Source organism: Hyperoodon ampullatus, assembly GCF_949752795.1.
Source record: "Hyperoodon ampullatus genome assembly, chromosome: 8".
Lineage (NCBI taxonomy): Eukaryota > Metazoa > Chordata > Mammalia > Artiodactyla > Ziphiidae > Hyperoodon > Hyperoodon ampullatus.
Window position 1 is genome coordinate 92,808,350 of NC_136921.1, and position 18,964 is coordinate 92,827,313.

General features: G+C 40.8%; 1 protein-coding gene across 7 annotated transcripts in view; it reads left to right on the top strand.

The window, feature by feature from the left end:
• The window catches only part of OSBPL6 (oxysterol binding protein like 6), a gene marked incomplete at its 5' end in the record, with an annotated part of 90,618 nt that overhangs the window by 19,118 nt on the left and 52,536 nt on the right, over positions 1-18,964 (top strand). For all 7 annotated transcript variants that reach the window (XM_079710148.1, XM_079710149.1, XM_079710150.1 and 4 more), the window contains 5 exons: positions 7,315-7,401; positions 13,850-13,972; positions 16,887-16,940; positions 17,991-18,104; positions 18,221-18,391. In XM_079710148.1, coding sequence (XP_079566274.1) covers positions 7,315-7,401; positions 13,850-13,972; positions 16,887-16,940; positions 17,991-18,104; positions 18,221-18,391 — 549 coding nt within the window. The remainder of the gene's footprint in view (positions 1-7,314; positions 7,402-13,849; positions 13,973-16,886; positions 16,941-17,990; positions 18,105-18,220; positions 18,392-18,964) is intronic.

The window sequence follows — 18,964 nt, forward strand, 5'->3', positions numbered from 1 at the left end:
TCTTCAGTCATGGCCTTCTGGCTTTGGTGATTTTAACATTTTATGCTATTCCAAAAATAATAAAAGTAATTCCTTGAAGGACATTATTAAGAAGGCAGCAGGCAAGTCCGTGCACCACTTTTGCTGTAGACATTCAGAGGGATGCAGAATGTGCATTGCCATCCGCTGCTGTTGCTTTCCCACTGGCAGGTATCTAGGGCATCTGTCTCTACTCACTTTGTCAGCTTTCTCTGTAAATTCCAATGCTCTGGTCATGATGTGGTGCTGACTATGGTTGCTAGATTGACCAAGTAACATAATGGCCATGTCAGGTATGGATTCTTTGCTTTCAAACGGGTACTCAGGTGTGGTACACCTGCAGGGTGTTTGAACACATCTTTCTGTGGAAATAAGAATGCACGATATTCCTGAACACTTATTCTTACAGCATTTATAACTGAGCTGTTAGCTACCATTTATGGAATGCCTGCTGTGTGCCAGCATGTAGGCAGCACTGTCCATACACTGGGTTCCAACTCAGTGACTTGCAGTGTTTTCCAAGCTAGACATTAACACCCCCATTTTACAGATGGAAAGCATGGAGGCTGAGAAAGGTTCATGATCTGCCCAAGGCACATGGTAAATAGTAGCATGGGGGTTGGTATGCTTGTCTGTGTGACTGCAAAACTCATGTTCTTTTCTCTGCATCAGACACTGCATTCCTGAAGTAAAAACTAGCTGGCTTGCTCTTAGTTTTTGAAACTTGGAAACAAACCTCAAGGTTGTACCATATTTAAGAGTGCTGTAGCCTTTTTTGTTTGTTTGTTTTACTCATTTCTGCCCCTCTGTTTCCATGAAAGGTTGTGGTAGATGTGTTCAGTTAGTCTTGAGGTTAAACACTACTTGAAATTGCTGTAATTTTTTGTCATCTAACATTAGCTTTAACTTTAGTAGAGGGCAGTATTTAAAAGCTTGGAGTCCAGAGGAGAATCTTGATTTCCATTCCAACTCCAATACTTATTGACTCTGTGTCATTAACCTTACTGTGCCTCTCTCTGTTCAGTCAACCATAAAATAAATTTAATAGTTAATTAGTTAAAGGCTTTTTATGAAGACAGAATGAAATAATCCATGGAAAGCATAGAGACAGGGATATAGGAAGCACTAAATATTAACTCTCACCACTGTCATCATCATCAACACTATAAAGGTTACTAGTATCACTGAAATAGTGTTGCTATGTCAGAATTAGGTAGAACTAGAAGAGAGACAAGCCTAACAGCCAGAAGCTTGAATAAGAAAATACTTTAGAAGTTTATAAATTATTTTGGATATTTTTCTTTGAAAATATTTTATGTAATTCATGAATAGACAAATAGCTTAGATAAAATAATGAGACGAACAATTTCAATGGAGTTAACATTCAGAGAGTAATGGTCCAGTTCTCCTTATTACGTCTTAAATTTGTACGAAAAGTGAGTCAGTACAGAGGTTGGTAGCCACAACCTAAAATATTTCCAGCAGTTCTTTTACATCTTTAAAATGAAATTAAAGTAAACGACAGGCTGGACAAACCAAGAGACTCATTCAGCAGTTCTGTGGACTTTCATTTTGAGAGTCATGTTTCTCTCTGCGGGAGTCGCAACTAAACTGTTCAGCTATTGTTAAATGTTTCATTGTCTGTTTACCCACATCTTTGACACCAGGTAAACCAGACTTTAGTCATGTTGGCAGATTTCCGCTTGCTGCCGAGGAGGTATTGAGATCAGTGGATGCTACCTGGGGAACAAACTTTTACCAAATTAAAGAGCTGCAGTGAAATATGTGTGCTAGACTCCTGGTTTTAAGCTAAGTGTGCTTCAGTTCTCTCTGAGCAGGGAGAACAAAGGACGGGTGAGTACTTCCACCTTCTCTGTGTGTTCTAAGTTCCTTAAAAAACTGATCTGGAATGAACCTAAGTTCATCAATTGTCACAAATGGTACCACTCTGGTTGGAGGTGTTGATAATGGGGGAGAGCTATGCATGGGTGGGGGCAAAGGGTATATGAAGCTAGTTACATTTATAATAATAGGTATCAGCTGGTAGTTTTATAAATCATGCTTTACTCTTTCAGTAAAATATATACGTATGTTTGTGGTAATAAAAATATTCATGTACTTACTGTATCTTAGTAAACATTTTTATAATTCTCTGTTCCTTGGAAAATCAACAAAATGTGGGGTTTGGATTGTTCATTCAGTTTACATGTGTACTATATTATAAATGTTTGAAATGAATGAACCTCTTACTTTTCTTCCCTAATATGAACTTTTGTAAAATCGGGTGGAGAAAAGACTAATATTGTGTTTCTTGTGACACGTACTGCAGTAGGTATTTTACAGATGCTGTCCTGGTTTGTTTGGTCACTAACCCTTCTGACCCACAAAATCCCAGCAACATTTTAAGTATCCCCAGGTCTCTATATAGAGACAAAACTCATTTTTTATCACAGTTGAAATATCCTAAATTGATTTCTGTTTCTGTGGCTTGATTTGTAAATTAGGCGATTTACTTTCTTTCACCTGGCTGAGTTCCTGAGTTAATCCTTTATTTCTTGCCTGCATAGTTGCTAAGGTCAAGTTTCTTTCCAAGTTTTGCATTTCTTACCATGTTTATTTGTTGGGGGGAGGGGGAAGCCGGAGGCAATGTTATGTGTATTTTATTGCCTAGCCATCTGCAAGTGTGAAGATAGAGAAGGATCCTTATGTTATGTATCGTCTGAAAAACTCCACTATACGTTAGTGAGAGAACGAGAGTAAAAAAGGCAAATAACATCTTGGTGTTGTTGTAAAAACAGTTTTCACCTTGCACATGCCCTGAAAGGGCCCTGGGGACCTCCAGGGCTCATGGACAACCTTTTGAGAAGCACTGCTGCAGAAGCTAGAGGGGTGGGGACAGTGAGTAACAGTGGGGTGGGAACTTTGACTTCTTTTATATATTTCTGTGCTGTACTGGAATTTTTTATAATGAGCATATATTACTTTTGTCATTTTTTTTTTTTTTTTTGCGGTATGCGGGCCTCTCACTGTTGTGGCCTCTCCCACTGCGGAGCACAGGCTCCGGACGCACAGGCTCAGCGGCCATGGCTCACGGGCCCAGCCGCTCCACGGCATGTGGGATCTTCCCGGACCGGGGCACGAACCCGTGTCCCCTGCATCAGCAGGCGGACTCTCAACCACTGCGCCACCAGGGAAGCCCACTTTTGTCATTTTTAAACACAAAAAAGAAAATGAAGGGGTGTGAGGGGAGATGATTATATCCTAGAAAGTAATACAATTTTTGCTTCAACAACAATTCTCATTTTAGTTCCTAATTATATGATCTCAGACGAAATCTAAATTTCATATTCAGCTGCTATGTTTTAAATAGGATCCCATACAGAATATTAACATGAACAAGTAAATAATGCAAGTCCCAGGTCATTTGTTCCCATTGTCTTTTTTTTTTTATTGGAGTATAATTGCTTTACAATGTTCTGTTAGTTTCTACTGTATAGCAAAGTGAATCAGCTATACGTATACATATATCCCGTACTTTTTGGATTTCCTTCCCATTTAGGTCACCACAGAGCACTGAGTAGAGTTCCCTGTGCTATATAGTAGGTTCTTATTAGTTATCTATTTTATACATAGTATCAATAGTGTATATATGTCAATCCCAATCTCCCAATTCATCCCACCCCCTCCTTTCCCCCTTGGTATCCATACGTTTGTTCTCTATGTCTGTGTCTCTGTTTCTGCTTTGTAAATAAGATCGTCTATACCAATTTTTTTAGATTCCATATAGATGCGTTAATATATGATATTTGTTTTTCTCTTTCTGACTTACTTCACTCTGTATGACAGTCTCAACGTCCATCCACATTTCTACAAATGACCCAATTTTGTTCCTTTTTATGGCTGAGTAATATTCCATTGTATATATGTGCCACATCATTCAGAGTAATAATAGTAAAGATGATCCAAAATCTCAGAAATAGAATGGAGAAAATACAAGAAACATTTAACAAGGACCTAGAAGAACTAAAGAACAAACAGTGATGAACAGCACAATAACTGAAATTAAAAATACACTAGGGGCTTCCCTGGTGGCGCAGTGGTTGAGAGTCCGCCTGCCGATGCAGGGGACACGGGTTCGTGCCCCGGTCTGGGAAGATCCCACATGCCGCGGAGCGGCTGGGCCCGTGAGCCATGGCCGCTGGGCCTGTGCGTCCGGAGCCTGTGCTCCGCAACGGGAGAGGCCACAACAGTGAGAGGCCCACATAACGCAAAAAAAAAAAAAAAAAAAAAAAAAAAAAAAAAAAAAAATACACTAGAAGGAATCAGTAGCAGAATAACTGAGGCAGAAGAACGGATAAGTGAGCTGGAAGATAGAATGGTGGAAATAACTGCCACGGAGCAGAATAAAGAAAAAAGAATGAAAAGAGTTGAGGACAGGGGACTTCCCTGGCGGTCCAGTGGTTAAGAATCCGCCTTCCAATGCAGGGGACTAGATTTCAATCCCTGGTCGGGGAACTAAGATCCCACATGCCACGGGGCAACTAAGCCTGTGCGCTGCAACTGCTGAGCCCAGAGCCACAATGAAGGATCCCACATGCCGCAACAAAGTTCCCGTGTGCCTCAACTAGGACCCGACAGAACCAAATAAATACATAAAATAAATATTTTTAAAAAGAAAAGAATTGAGGACAGTCTCAGAGACCTCTGAGACAACATTAAATGCACCAACATTCAAATGATAGGGGTCCCATTGTCTGCTAAAGATCTGAACACACACTCCCTGTTTTTCTCTCTGTAGTATGCCTTTGCTTCTGAGCCTCACACAAAAGGCGCTGGCGCTGAGTATGTCGAAGCTCAGTCCCTTGTATCATTTTTCCCTGCTAATTCAAGTGAGCCTGGGAATGGAAAGAGCAGAGTCCCATTTAATGCTTAAATTGTCCTTGGACACTTGAGCTGTCAGATTAGGAATTCTCGCTATCCCTGCCCAACTTTGTATTTGGCCCCAAAGTGTCTGTTCTTATTTCTTCTGCTTCCTCACAAGTTGGAGAAATAGGAGCAATTCCTAAATCTTTCACTTCAGTTATTCTCTTTCTAATAAATGACTTAAAAAAGCATTCAGGTAGGATTTTAAAAATTTACGATCAGACTTCTTGTTTTCAAGGTAACAGAAATAACCAAAAGCTTGAAAACCTAAAGAAATTAGAATAATTTGGCTCAGGTTAAAGTGTAATTTTCTTTATGAAAAAAGCAAACATTAATCTGATAGTTTTCCAGTGAGATACTAAAAAGAGACCTTAATAAGTAAATAAAATCCAACTTTGTCTATTGAAACAATGAAATGTTATAACTAGAGGAAAAATGTTACATTTTCAGCCTATATCTAAATATTAACTCCATTGAATTATTCCTTTAATGTCTTTCAGATTTATCCCTTCATATAAAGTGCTTAATTTTTTCCAAATATAAAGTAATGTATATTTTTTGCACTAAAAAAATTAGAAAAAAATTAAGAAAAAATTAAAAATCATCAATAATCCCACCACCTCTATACAGCTACTCTTAACATTCTGGAATATATTTTGATTATATGTTTACCATCATCATATTCTACATACTCCTTATAGCCTGATTTTTTAGTTGACAGAACATCATGACTATTTTTTCCATACCAATAAACAGAAATTCGTGTTGTCACTTTGATTCACTGCATGTTATATCCTTATAAGTCTGTACTATTCTCATATGTATTAGATTTTTAAAAATTTTTTATTTATTTTTGGCTCCGTTGGGTCTTCGTTGCTGCATGCGGGCTTTCTCTAGTTGCAGCGAGCAGGAGCTACTCTTCGTTGCGGTGCGTGGGCTTCTCACTGCGGTGACTTCTCTTGTTGCAGAGCATGGGCTCTAGGCGCGTGGGCTTCAGTAGTTGTGGCACGCAGGCTCACTAGTTGTGGCTCACGGGCTCTAGAGTGCAGGCTCAGTAGTTGTGGCGCACGGGCTTAGTTGCTCCGTGGCATGTGGGATCTTCCCGGACCAGGGCTCGAACCCGTGTGCCCTGCCTTGGCAGGCAGATTCTTAACCACTGTGCCACCAGGGAAGCCCTAGATTTTTTTTTTACTATAATAAAATAATGCTTTAGTAAGCACATCTGTTCCTATATCTTTCCATACCAATCTGATCATTTCCTTAGGGCAAAGACTTAGCTGTGGGATTGCTAGGTCATTGCGGCAGGTACTTTTTTTCCCAAAGACTTTTTTAATACAATTGCAAAATTCCTCTTTAGAAAAACTGTACCCAGTTTATACTCCCTTTCCCCCAGCACTGATCTATTCTTGAATGTAATGGGTTTTTAAAAAATCGTTATTATTTTGGTTTTCACTTCTTTGAAAACCTCTGTGGTTGAAGTTGAACATCTTTTCAAATGTTCTGCACAAGTTGCCTGTTCATGTACTTTGCCTCTTTTCCTGTTGGAATGTCATCTCACTGATCTGTGAATGCTCTTTATAGTCTTTGTAAAAGACATCTACTGCTTATTATATGTGATGAATTGTTTTCTTCTCTGTGCATTTAAGAATTGTCATATTATTATAATTATAATAATTATAATATTATAATATATAATTATCCTATAAGGATTATAAGAAACTCTAGAGACTAAATGGTATTAAGGCTCTGGGCTTTTTTTTTTTGGTACGCGGGCCTCTCACTGTTGTGGCCTCTCCCGTTGCGGAGCACAGGCTCTGGACGCACAGGCTCAGCGGCCATGGCTCACAGGCCCAGCTGCTCCGCGGCATGTGGGATCTTCCTGGACCAGGGCACGAACCCGTGTCCCCTGCATCAGCAGGCGGACTCTCAACCACTGCGCCACCAGGGAAGCCCAAGGCTCTGGGCTTTTTGATGTAGACCTTTCTCTTTGTCTCCTGCCATTGGAGAGATGAGCAAATATTTCTATGTAAGGCTAATTGTCTAAGTAGTAGGTGTGCCACCATTCTCATAGTTATAAAAATGTTGAGACATATTCCATGTTTTTTTTTTTTAATATATGTGTTCTCTGACTCTTTCTCTAAGACTGAAACCAGCGTTGCAGCAGAAATTCACCAGCAGATCCATAAGGGGAGAAAACAAAATCCTTATCCTTGCATTTTTCTTACAGTTGCTGCTATCTTTGGTCCCCTCAGGAACTTGCGATGTTTAATATAGCTCACTGTTCTTACTGTGATCTGTGTGGTCTCACCCCCATGTCCATCGACATGAGAAATGGGTTCTCTAACCCTAGGCTGTATTTCCATGTATTTTCAGAGTATCCACATACTGGAGAGGACTTCTTCCTCTAGCACTGAACCCTCTGTAAGTCGGCAACTGCTGGAACCGGTCCCCCTCTCCAAGGTCAGTGACAGAATGTGTTGCTTTCTCAGATGGTAGGATGCCTGGCCTGTGGCCAGTTGAACAATACCTCTTACACCTGACTCCCCTAAGGTAGCTGTGATGCCCATTGTAGAGCTGCTCCTTCACTTCTTTCCATCTCCAGGATGTAGGGTTGCTTTGCCCTGTGTAAGGAGGAAAGACATGAAAGTGTATTTGCTGGGATATGCATAGAAACGTCCAGAATTCTCTTTATTTTAAGGAAAAAGGGCAAGAGAAACTCTTTGTCATTCCCTGTTGGTAAGGTGAGCTAATATTTCTATACCGAGGTTGTAGAAAAAAATCACTGGGTCCAGCAGTAACAACAACAACAACAGGTACAGTTGTTGCCCACGCACTGCATACCAGGTGCTATACTAAGTGCTTAGATACATGATCGCATTTACTATAATCCTTATGAGCAGTTCCATGCAGTGTAGGTTTTTATTACATTTTACAAGTATGGAAACCGAGAGTTAGTAACTTGCCCAAAGTCAAAAAAGCTGCTAAGTAGCAGAGCAGGGATTCAAACTTAGACTTGTTTAAGCTCTACCCCACCTGCAGAGTAAAACAGTCCCTAGCCAGAGGGGCTGTTGTACATTCAGAGTTCCAGTCCCCTTCTCACATCTGGCCTTCCCAGCAGTGAGCTCTGAGGAGAGCCCTGCAGACTACTAATGAAGACCTTTTCTGTTTCATGGAAGCCAGTGTCCCCTCCCCTTCAGCTTTCTCTTCCTCGGACTAGGAGAACATCTAAATTCATTTGTGTCTAAAATGCAAAAACCACAAAGAAAAGTCAAGGAGACACCATCCCACTCACCCCCCACCCCTTGCTCGATTCCCTGAGATTTTCGGTGGGTTGGTTCTGCTGCTGAGAAACTCAGAAAATAGAACGCATGGGGATTTTGAATCCAAATATAAAAACAGCACTTTAATCTCCCTGAAAGGTTAACTTCTAAGTATGTATAAGTGATCCATCCACATTGCTTTTTCTATATTAAACAGAATCCTTTAGGAAAAGAACCCTCTACTACACTACTATATTGTAGAATACAGACATGTGTACCTCTTTACGCTTTGAAGGCATTACAAGCTATAAAGTTGATTCCGTCAGACAGGAGTAGACTGCTAAACTAACAAAGGGGGAGTTATTAAACTATTTTTTAAAAACTTAGAAATGAAAAATGATCTTATTTCTATTATAGCAAACAGAGAATGTCTACTTGGTAAATGTGACGACTAATCTCTTTGAAACCTCAGTCCTCTCTTATACACAGCTAAAGGACAGAGAGAATAAATATTGATTTAGGGGTGATGGAGAAGGCAGCTAACATTGACTGAGCACCCACTTTGATCCAGGCACTGGATTAGTACATACATCCTCTCAGTCAGTCCCCAACTCAATGAAGTGAGTACCGATATCATTCTCATTTCGTTGATAAGGAAATGGAGACTTGGGGTATGTATGAGTAAGTTGTCCAGAGTCAGATAGCTGTGAAGTATGTGACATTTAGAGCAGTGGAAACAGAGAAAGGAAGACTTGTAGAATGAGACACAGAAATGGAAAGGAGAGGTGCTGGTATTAAAACAACAAGTAGGGAGCGACACATACACATAACTTGCTCTGGCCACTCCTGGCCCACCAGCTACATCTCCAGCTTCTTGGGCATTTCACTTCATACTCCAGCTGCAGCCACCTGCATGCAGTTCCCTCCGGCCATGCTCTTTCTCTCCTCCGCCGTTGGGCATCTGTCTCTTGCACCAGGCCTGCAGGAATGCTGTCCTGCTCCCTTCCCCTTTCTTCAATTTAAATAAACTCCAACTTCTTTTAAATTAGGCCCACAGGAACCCTTTCTCAAGTGCTGGCCATTGTCTCCCTCAGCCCCAGGCTGTACAGAGACAGCCCGTCTCTGTACTTACCACACTCATTACTTTATTTCACATTCTTCCTTTATGTCAGATTCCCTAGGACAACCTGAGACTGAGCTTACGGTGCCTGTGACTTATGGAGGAAGAGCCCTTAGGAGGAAAGGGGTGAGCGAAGAGGTTAGGATAGGTGTCGGTGCTAAGCAAGAGGGGGTTCCAGCTGGAGTCCACCCTCAGCCTGATCCCATGGTGAGCTCTGGAGCATGAGTTACGTCACAGAGTTGGACTCACCCTGAGGCAAGAAGGACTTTTCATTCCCTCAGCTGTTTGTACCCTTGTGTCCTTCAGTCCTTGAGAGCCATGGGGGAGGGTCATGCTACAGCATAATTTCCCAGGTGAAGGCCCCAGCTTGGCCAAACAGCAATTCCTGGTAGAAGAAGGAAGCTGTTAGCCTTAGCAGTTCACAGTGCTCACAGCAGCTGGGACATGGGTCCACTGGCCTGATACAGGGATCTGGGTAGGGCACCAACAGTATCCACTTCCCATTACCCCTCCGTGCAGCTGCCCGCTTGGACCTTGCTGTACAACTAATACTCTTGTTGTGTTTTTGTGTTAATAGATAACACATCTCTTGGGACCCGATGAAATCAGAGAATCCCATCCAATCCAGACACCATAGCATCTCACCATCTCTCAGCCCCTTTGAGAGAAGATGGGCTTCCTGGGCACTGGTTGGTGGTGGAAGAACATTGTTTGAAGTACACATACTCCTGTCTCAGGATTTTTCCAGTTTCTTTGTTTGGTGCTTTCACCTCCTAAAGCCTTCCATGTATCCCCCGCCCACTCACACATGCACAGAGAATATACCCTTGAGAAAGGAAGTGTCTCTGGTTTTTTCAAATGAACAGACTGGGGCTATAATTAGGTTACTTTCTGTTTTTAGGTATTGTTATTACATCAAAGGTCTTTTTAAAGCTTCTGTAATAGCAAAAATGTTTGTATAATCTGATTCAAGTACTGATGTGATCACATTAGGGCTTTTGACTCTGTTTCTAAGTAAACCTATGAAAGTTGGCTTTTAAGCAGAAAATTAATATCAATTGAAATTATGAAAAAATTATTCAATTTTCAGAAAGTAATTTTAGCTTTCTCAAGATAGACCTGGTCTACTAAGTATAGAGATGGATTGTACTAAGTCCTGGGATGGGATATTTCATTTCTTACACACCTTATCTGTAACAGTATCGTTAGTATTTATTTATTTATTTAAAAATTTACTTTATTTATTATTTTTGGCTGCATTGGATCTTTGTTGCTGCGCGCGGACTTTCTCTAGTTGCGGCGAGCAGGGGCTCCTCCTCATTGCGGTGCGCAGGCTTATTGCGGTGGCTTCTCTTGTTGCGGAGCACAGGCTCTAGGTGCGGGCTTCAGTAGTTGTGGCACGCAAGCTCAGTAGTTGTGGCGCATGGGCTTAGTTGCTCTGTAGCATGTGGGATCTTCCCGGACCAGGGCTCGAACCCATGTCTCCTACATTGGGAGGTGGATTCTTAAGCATTGCACCACCAGGGAAGTCCCCAGTATTTATAATTGAAGTAGAGAGAGGTGTTTGTTCTGGCTTTATCTTTTGCCTTTTTGTCTGTTTGACAGTTTATTTAACTCTAAGCTATGTTAGGATTCTTCCTAATTTCTTTTGCTGGGTTTAGTAATTCTGCATCAGAGTGAGTGGAATTATTTGTTCAGAGCTGCTGCATTTATGTTTAAAAAATACATTTTAACTTCTTGCTTTTCCTATCTTACTTATCTATACCCCCCCATTTTTTTCCCCTCTGTGGTTAAATTCCCAAAGAAGAAAAAAAACTGCTGTGATAGAGATCAGTAGTTGTAGCTCCACAGGGACAAGCTACTACTACATTCTGATTTTAATTAGAAAAAAATTCAAAAAGCATTTGTACTTATTATTAAATGTTTCCATTTTCATTAGTAATCCAGAGTATTCATCATATATGTACACACACAAACACACACACCCACACAATAAATCAAAGATGAACACTAGCCTTCAGATAAGATAAGATCTAGCCAAAAATAAAAATGCTATTCTTCTGGAGATGATATCTATGGATGGGGCTACTAAAAATAGAAATATCATTAAATACAGCTGATATCTCTCTAAGAACAGAGAGAGTACTGATGAATATACGTACACATATATAGAGAGTTATTCTTTTAATTTCTTGATTATACCAAGGTTTTCTAAAAGAAATCTATAGAAATCCATCACTTTTATGGAATAAAAATCCATCATTTTTATCTACTTCGCTGATGAGAGTAAAAAGCCAAAGATACTGGACTTTTTATGAGAACCTACTATTTTCTTCTATTATTCTAACATTATTTATAAGCAGTGCTCACCTGAATTCAATTTCAATTCATTATTAAAAAATGAAAATTCCAAAACGCTCTGCTTTGTACTCCTGATGATAATCCCTTTTATTGTCCAAAAAACATGGTATAGAGCCTGAAACTGTCTCATCAGAAATATATATACATAAATATATATATTCTTTTTTTTAGGTAAGAAGTGGATTTATTTAGATACACATTCCATAGAGAAATATACATTTTAAAATTACTGTATCTAATTAACAGTTCAGACCAGTCACAGTTTCTGACAGTATTCAAGTAGAAAATCACTTTGGGGGTTGTTTTCTTATGTTAGGGGAAATTTACAGCTCCTTCAAAGGGTTCTTAATGTTGCCAAATGAACACTGGTAGGTGCGTTTCTGTAAGGGCTGTAGTTCATTCACTAGGCACCCCTCAGGGATGACCAAGCAGATGGAGAAATAACACTGATCTCACATTAGTTCTCAGGGCAGTGGTGGTTGTAGGGTTGGGCTTAGATAGGGTAGAAGCACAATGCTGGCTTTAGAGGGCTCTTCAGAAGCCAGGAGTATCTCCTAGGCTTCATGATGTTTTGCATGAAGCAATGTTCAGCCACATCTCCTGGAAACAATTTTCGGTGAAAATCCCACTCTATTTACACATATTTGGGCTTAGATTTGACTCGACCATAGGGCAGGCAGCTCCTGAGATGAAAGGAGAAGACGGGAAAGAGGCGTGGATGGCAAATACACAGCCCTCTCCGCCCCTGCTCCTGTGGCCGACATCGGTAACCCATTACGGCCCCTTCGCCCCTGGGTCCTGTCAGAGCCTCACAGTCCTGCAGCAGGTTCTGGGCAGCCACCACCCAGACATTGGGCCAGCAAGTCCAGCGGTCCTGAAATGGAACCCACTGCCATTCCCGTTGAAGTCTTGGTGCTGTGGTCTAAAGATGATTTCTGATAGAACATGTCAGAAGGCAGCTTCCTGAGTCAGTTTGGGTTGGGGCGTGCTGCAGAGGGGCCCGCCCTGATGCGTGGAGCTGCATCCGTCTTTCCAGAGCTGAGGCAGCCGAGCAGGTTCTGCTGAGAGGTTTTGCTTCCTTGCACCGTGGGCAGGATTGCAGCGGTTGTGCATGGGATGTGACCTCGTTGTTCCTGCCTCTACTTTGCTTGATTGTGCCCCAAGCCTGAGATCTAGAATATGAGTGTTTGCCAGGTCAGTGGTTACTTTAGAGTTGCGTGAGCCCTTAGAAATCACCTGGTCCAGGGATTTTAAAACCCAGGATGTTGCTAAGGGGCAGGTATCTAACATGGAAGCAGACCCAAGGGGGACTGTGGTAAACTGAAGACGGGCAGCCGTCCTTCAGGGCAGGCCCGGCGTTGCCAGATCTTAGGCTTTCACAAAACACTAGAAATTCGGATTTTTAAAGCCTGAAATCCTCTGATGTTTACAATGTTGACAATTCATTTTTAAAACTTTTTTTTAACACCGTAGACGAACAAAACATGTCTCATGGAAGAGGAAACCATGATTTAGTCTGTTTTTAACAGAGGAGGGTGATACGGACTCTAGAATCCCAGATTTCTGGCTCTTTCATGGGCTCCTAAGGGTATGTGTATCTCACGATGTATGTCTTTGAAGCACGGACTTCTTGGTGGGTGTTTGGCAAGCGGGGCATTTTATGCTCACTCTGAAATGCACGCAGCCTCACTGAGAGGAAACAGATGCCCACAGCGCTGCTCTTCAGCATAAGAAGTCATGAGCCACTTAAGCTGCTGCAGCCTTTTCATTTCTACAGAAAACCAGGCCCACACACTAATTGAACGTGTTTCACCAAAATGATCTTATTTTAAAACTTTAAAGTGCCTCTGTGCCCAGAGATGAACTGCCTGGAAAAATGCATTTTAAACCTTGTGAATGCAGGCAATCGAAAGTCCATTCTACCCCAGACTCCAACTCCATCCAGCTCATCTCTGATGGACCTGCATACCTCCAGGTGTATCCGGAAACTCGTTCTCACTATAATTATAAGTGCATAGCTGGGTCTGAGGTTAGAATTTGCCCCAGAATGTTGTTCATACTTCTGGTGGGTTGAGTATTGCTTTAAAAGCAATTTCTACTTAAGAATCTGCTTTAAGTGCATCATCAAACACTGAGAAACATGTGATTTGTTTTTCTTTTCTCTCAGGAAGCTGACAGCTGGGAAATTATAGAAGGGCTGAAAATAGGCCAAACCAATGTCCAGAGACCAGACAAACATGAAGGCTTTATGCTAAAGAAGAGAAAATGGCCTTTAAAGGGCTGGCACAAGGTAACTTTTTCATCATATTCATCTTCAGATCATCTTCATAAATAGAGGCTCTTATTTGGAGTCATTAGGTGGGAAACCAAGAGTACAGTTGTATGTGTAAAGCTAGTCTTCAAGGCCTTGTTTTAACTGTACAGGCTGCAACCTATCATACCTATTTAAGTCTGAGATCTGTAATGTCTGTTTGCAGGGAAAAAATATTTTACACGATATTTAAAATCCAGTTTGGACATATTTTTGTTTACTCTGCTTTTTTTTAACTTAAATTAGTATAAATATGTTCTTATTAAATATTCTTCTAAATATGAGATTTTATAAAATGCAGGCATGGCTTCCATTGGATGGATTTATACTAATTCCATTATTGAACCAGTTCCCTATTGCTGAATATGTAGCATATGTCTAATTTTTTATTGTATGAAGTTGTGATGAACATTCTTATACATGAATTTCCATTTAAGTCCTCGGGATAAATTCCTAGAATTATTGTTACCAGTGCAAACTAAAGATGGAAAGTCACTGATCTTGGAAGTTTGTTTACTGCCCTTTAACGTATATGGTTTATTCCTCTCTACCCAACTCCACATTCTTTTTCCATCTTCCAGTTTTAATTATGGAGAAAATATTTTACACTATACTGTTGCAGTTACCTGAGTAGCAGGAATTCTGGATGCTTAGGAGAAGAAAGTTGTCCTCTGTTTTCAATATAAGCCTTTTGGTAGACCACCAGTATCTCGTCTGAAATCACTGAAAGAACAGGTTCATTACTTGCCACATCTGCTGATGGATTTCATCTCAAGGCAGATGGATTTGTGGGCGCAAATGGCGGGCTGGTGGCTGCCCATTGACCCAAAAGGGGAAGTTATGGATTATAACATCCTTGAGGAAATATATTTTTTGCAATTTAAGAGAAGGATTTAAAAATTAACAGTTGGGAAATGTTGCCCCAACCCCCTATCTCTGAGGGTGGAATAAAAACCGGTCAAAGAGTCTTCTTCCCTCTCACTTGTCAGAAACCTTGGCAGTCTCCCCTGCACCCATAATTTTATACCAGTGCCAGGAATCTCTCCCCACCCTTGTTCTTTCTTGGATTTTGGCCAACTGGCCACACTCCGTCCTGGAATCACCTTTGCCTTTCATTCTGACCTTACCACTTTGCAATTCCTCAAATCAGTGGCCTTGCTTATCTCTTTCCCTGTGACCATCCTATAGGTTATCCCTGCTAGAATTCTTTGATAGATAGGAATGGACAAACAGAAGAAAGGGGTCAAGAAACACATTTTATATAAATTGCTAACTTTGATTAAGCACTCTCAGTCCATGTTTCAGCAGCACTGGCTGTGGTTCAATAGCAACTCTTTCTGGACCTTCCCTTAGACATTTTACTACATAAGCAGTAGGAGGTTCTCCCTTGCATTGCCTTTTCTCTTGGTCTCTAATACCATTAGATATATATTCAAGCATCAGCCCATTTGATTGCGCAAGTCATAGGCAATCAAGTGTTTTTCAGCTGTAGAGATTCCTTCTTCCAGGGCTTACCTCTTCCCCCCGCCCGGAACCTCTAACAAAGGGGTTACAGTGACCTTCTGTGAGTTCTGTGTAGGGTGGCTCCAGGCCTGACTGCCTGTCACCTCAGCAGCTAAGAGTTCCTGAGTCACATAAAAACTTCCCAGCAGAGTAATTTACCAGCCACAGAAAGACTCCCTGCATCTGTAGAGACCAGAGGAGGGCACTGGACCCATTGTTTGATTGGGTCCTGGGAGCTGTTTGTTCTCCAGTCAATTGTCCATGGAAAGGAAATCAACAGCAGAGAGTTCCTGAGGTTTGTGGAGCAAAAATGGCTAGATTGGGCTTCCCTCGTGGCTCAGTGGTTGAGAGTCCGTCTGCCGATGCAGGGGACACGGGTTCGTGCCCCGGTCCGGGAAGATCCCACATGCCGTGGAGCAGCTAGGCCCGTGAGCCATGGCCGCTGAGCCTGCGCGTCCGGAGCCTGTGCTCCGCAATGGGAGAGGCCACAACAGTGAGAGGCCCACGTACTGCAAAAAAAAAAAAGGCTAGTTTCATTTGGACTGGACCATGAGTATCTTGAAAGAGACAAAAACTGCCCCAAATATATATATTTACCCCTTAATATAGTTCAGAAATAATTTTTAATCTCTTTTACTAAGAGTGAACTGCAAGTATTTTGCTAAGTGGAGATGCAAGCATATTGATAAGGCTACTTTTTAAACTTTGCAGATAATTCATTATTCATAGGTCCAGTCCACTGGCTTCTGTTAACAGACATGGGCATTTTCAGAATTATCTATGGTAGCCAGGGAGATTCAGGAGTTTATCTTCAAGGTGGAAAATCCCCTGTAGACAAATTCCTCACAGAATCACTGTGACCTAACTCAGGTTATTTTCATTTCTCACTTTCAAAAACACCCCACCGTGATTCATTTAGAAAGTCTTAGTTGCAGGCCCTGGGATTCCTCCCTCCCCCCTCAACCCCTGACACCCCCATTAAGAAAAACCGTGGTAATGGGGGAGTTCCCTGGTGGTCTAGTGGTTAGGATTCAGGGCTTTCACTGCCATGGCCTGGGTTCAATCCATGGTTAGGAAACTGAGATTCCACAAGCTGTGTGGTACAGCCAAGAAAGAAAAGAAAGAAAAACAGAAAAGAAAAACTGTGGTGAAAGATTTCATCCCCATTGGATTATGTGTAAAAGAACCCTACTAGGTAAATAGTATGGAACTCGAGCTAAGATTTCCTTACCATTTCATGTGACTGACCGTGGCCAGGTGCACTGAATTCAAATACATGAAAATGATCAAACATACTGATTACTAAATGCCAAGCAATGTTAGACCACTTGTGAATGTTTTATATAATTCAAAATACTGACAATAACTGGGGATTTTTTGGTTCTTGCAGCGTTTTTTTGTCCTGGATAATGGAATGTTAAAGTATTCAAAGGCACCACTTGATGTAAGTAGACACAAAGATTGGTTTAGAATTCTGCTTGAAGTGAGTAACCACCACAGTGTACAAGTGCTGTGCCATAGTTACCAGCTCTGTGCATTGCTGTGCCTGTAAGATTTAACAAATGTTGCATGGAAGGTGTGTTTTACGCTTATGCTCAAGCTAGCATAAAATCTCAAACTGGTGCACGAAGATTTAATTTAACTATTGTGATGTGTGTTGTTAAAAACAGAAGCGTAAACCTAAAAGTCACCAACTAATAAAAATCACCCTTTCTGTCTTAGAGAGAAAACCCAAGTAGGCTTTTTTCCTGCATCTCTCAATAAACTATGATATATGTGCTTTTTTTGAGGTTTAAAGCAACATTTGTTCTTACTAAAGTCTTTTTAAGACCTATCTTATGAACTTCATTTCTGTTTCATACATTCTTTTATCTTGGGCATCCCAACTCTAAAATTATTCGAAATTATTTTTCTTTAATATAAAAAGTCACTGTTTGCATGCAAAACTGGAAAATGCCTCCTTCTTATCATTGTATATAGGGTAAGTAACAGAGCTCAGATTTCAGTTCTCTCCCCAGCTCCTTCATTGAAACAGCTGTGTGTCCTTGACCAGATGAGGGCAGCCAGAAGGAAGAGCTGGCTGCTCCGTGCACTCTGTAGTAGCTGCCCAATTTTGCCTCAGCAGCAGTCTTCTAGCTGATTACTTGGGGATCTTCTGGGTTGTAGGTCAGAGATTGACCATAGTTATTTTAGGAACCAGTAAAGATATCTTTTTTAGGATATAAACTGTGCAATCTAGAATTATGAAGTTATGCCAAAAACAGAAATGAGATGAATAGTCTTACTTATTGAAATTGGTATGAAGTCACTGCAACTTCAACTGTCCTCAGATTCAGGACCTTAACTTCAGAACCTTAGCCATTTCCTCTTTGTAGAGGTGGTGTGATATTCCATCTCCTATAGATAAGTTAAAGATTACATTAAGCTCACTTCAGTACAAAAGCACATCAAATCACATGTCCTTACAGCCTTTTTACCAGTCTTTTGATTTCAGATTCAAAAAGGGAAGGTCCACGGAAGCATCGATGTCGGACTCTCTGTCATGTCAATTAAAAAGAAAGCTCGGAGAATAGACCTTGACACAGAAGAACACATCTATCATTTGAAGGTAAAGTTGCCTTTCAACAGTTTCTCTGCCAATATCTGGGGAAATCACTTGCCTATATCAGTGGTAAATAGGAGATTGGTTTCACCATTACCTACTCCTGTTGCTTATTGTTTTAGGTGAAATCCCAGGACTGGTTTGATGCATGGGTCTCCAAACTGCGCCATCATCGATTGTATCGGCAGAATGAAATTGTGAGATCACCACGAGATGCTAGTTTTCACATATTTCCTTCAACCTCCACAGCTGAATCCTCACCAGCTGCTAATGTTTCTGTTGTGGATGGAAAGGTATAACTTTGTTATATGAAAGTCAGCCCAGAAATTGCTTGGAAAATTATGCAAACATGTTAACTGTGTCTCATTTTACAAACCAGAAAGAGAAGGTTTGCTTTGTAAACTAACCCTCAGAAGACAGTAGTGATATTTACCATCAAAGTTAATTACAAGTATAGATTAGGTGGAAATGTGGACCAAGAGAATTAAGTTTTCCTTTCTATGAATGGAGTACATCTAAATTGTATGTGGCTTTGTAGGAATATTAGAAAGTAGAGTGAACATTTGGTTAATCAGCACCTAGAAATTGATGTCTTCCTGGGTGGTAATAAGAAGACCACAAAGTTTTTAAAGTGAAACTTGTTTTTTTGCCTTGAGCTGTAATATATACATGACCGTGAGAGAGCTCAGTGAATTTCCCCATGAGGTTAACTCAAGTGGGCTAGAGATTGTGACAGTAATATAATATATTTGAATATAATATATTTGAATGACTAGGCACTGTGTTTAAGCATTGGACATTCATTCATCTCTAGTCTTAAATATACCCAAAGCTCAGAGACAGTAAAGAATTTTTCCAGAAGTTAA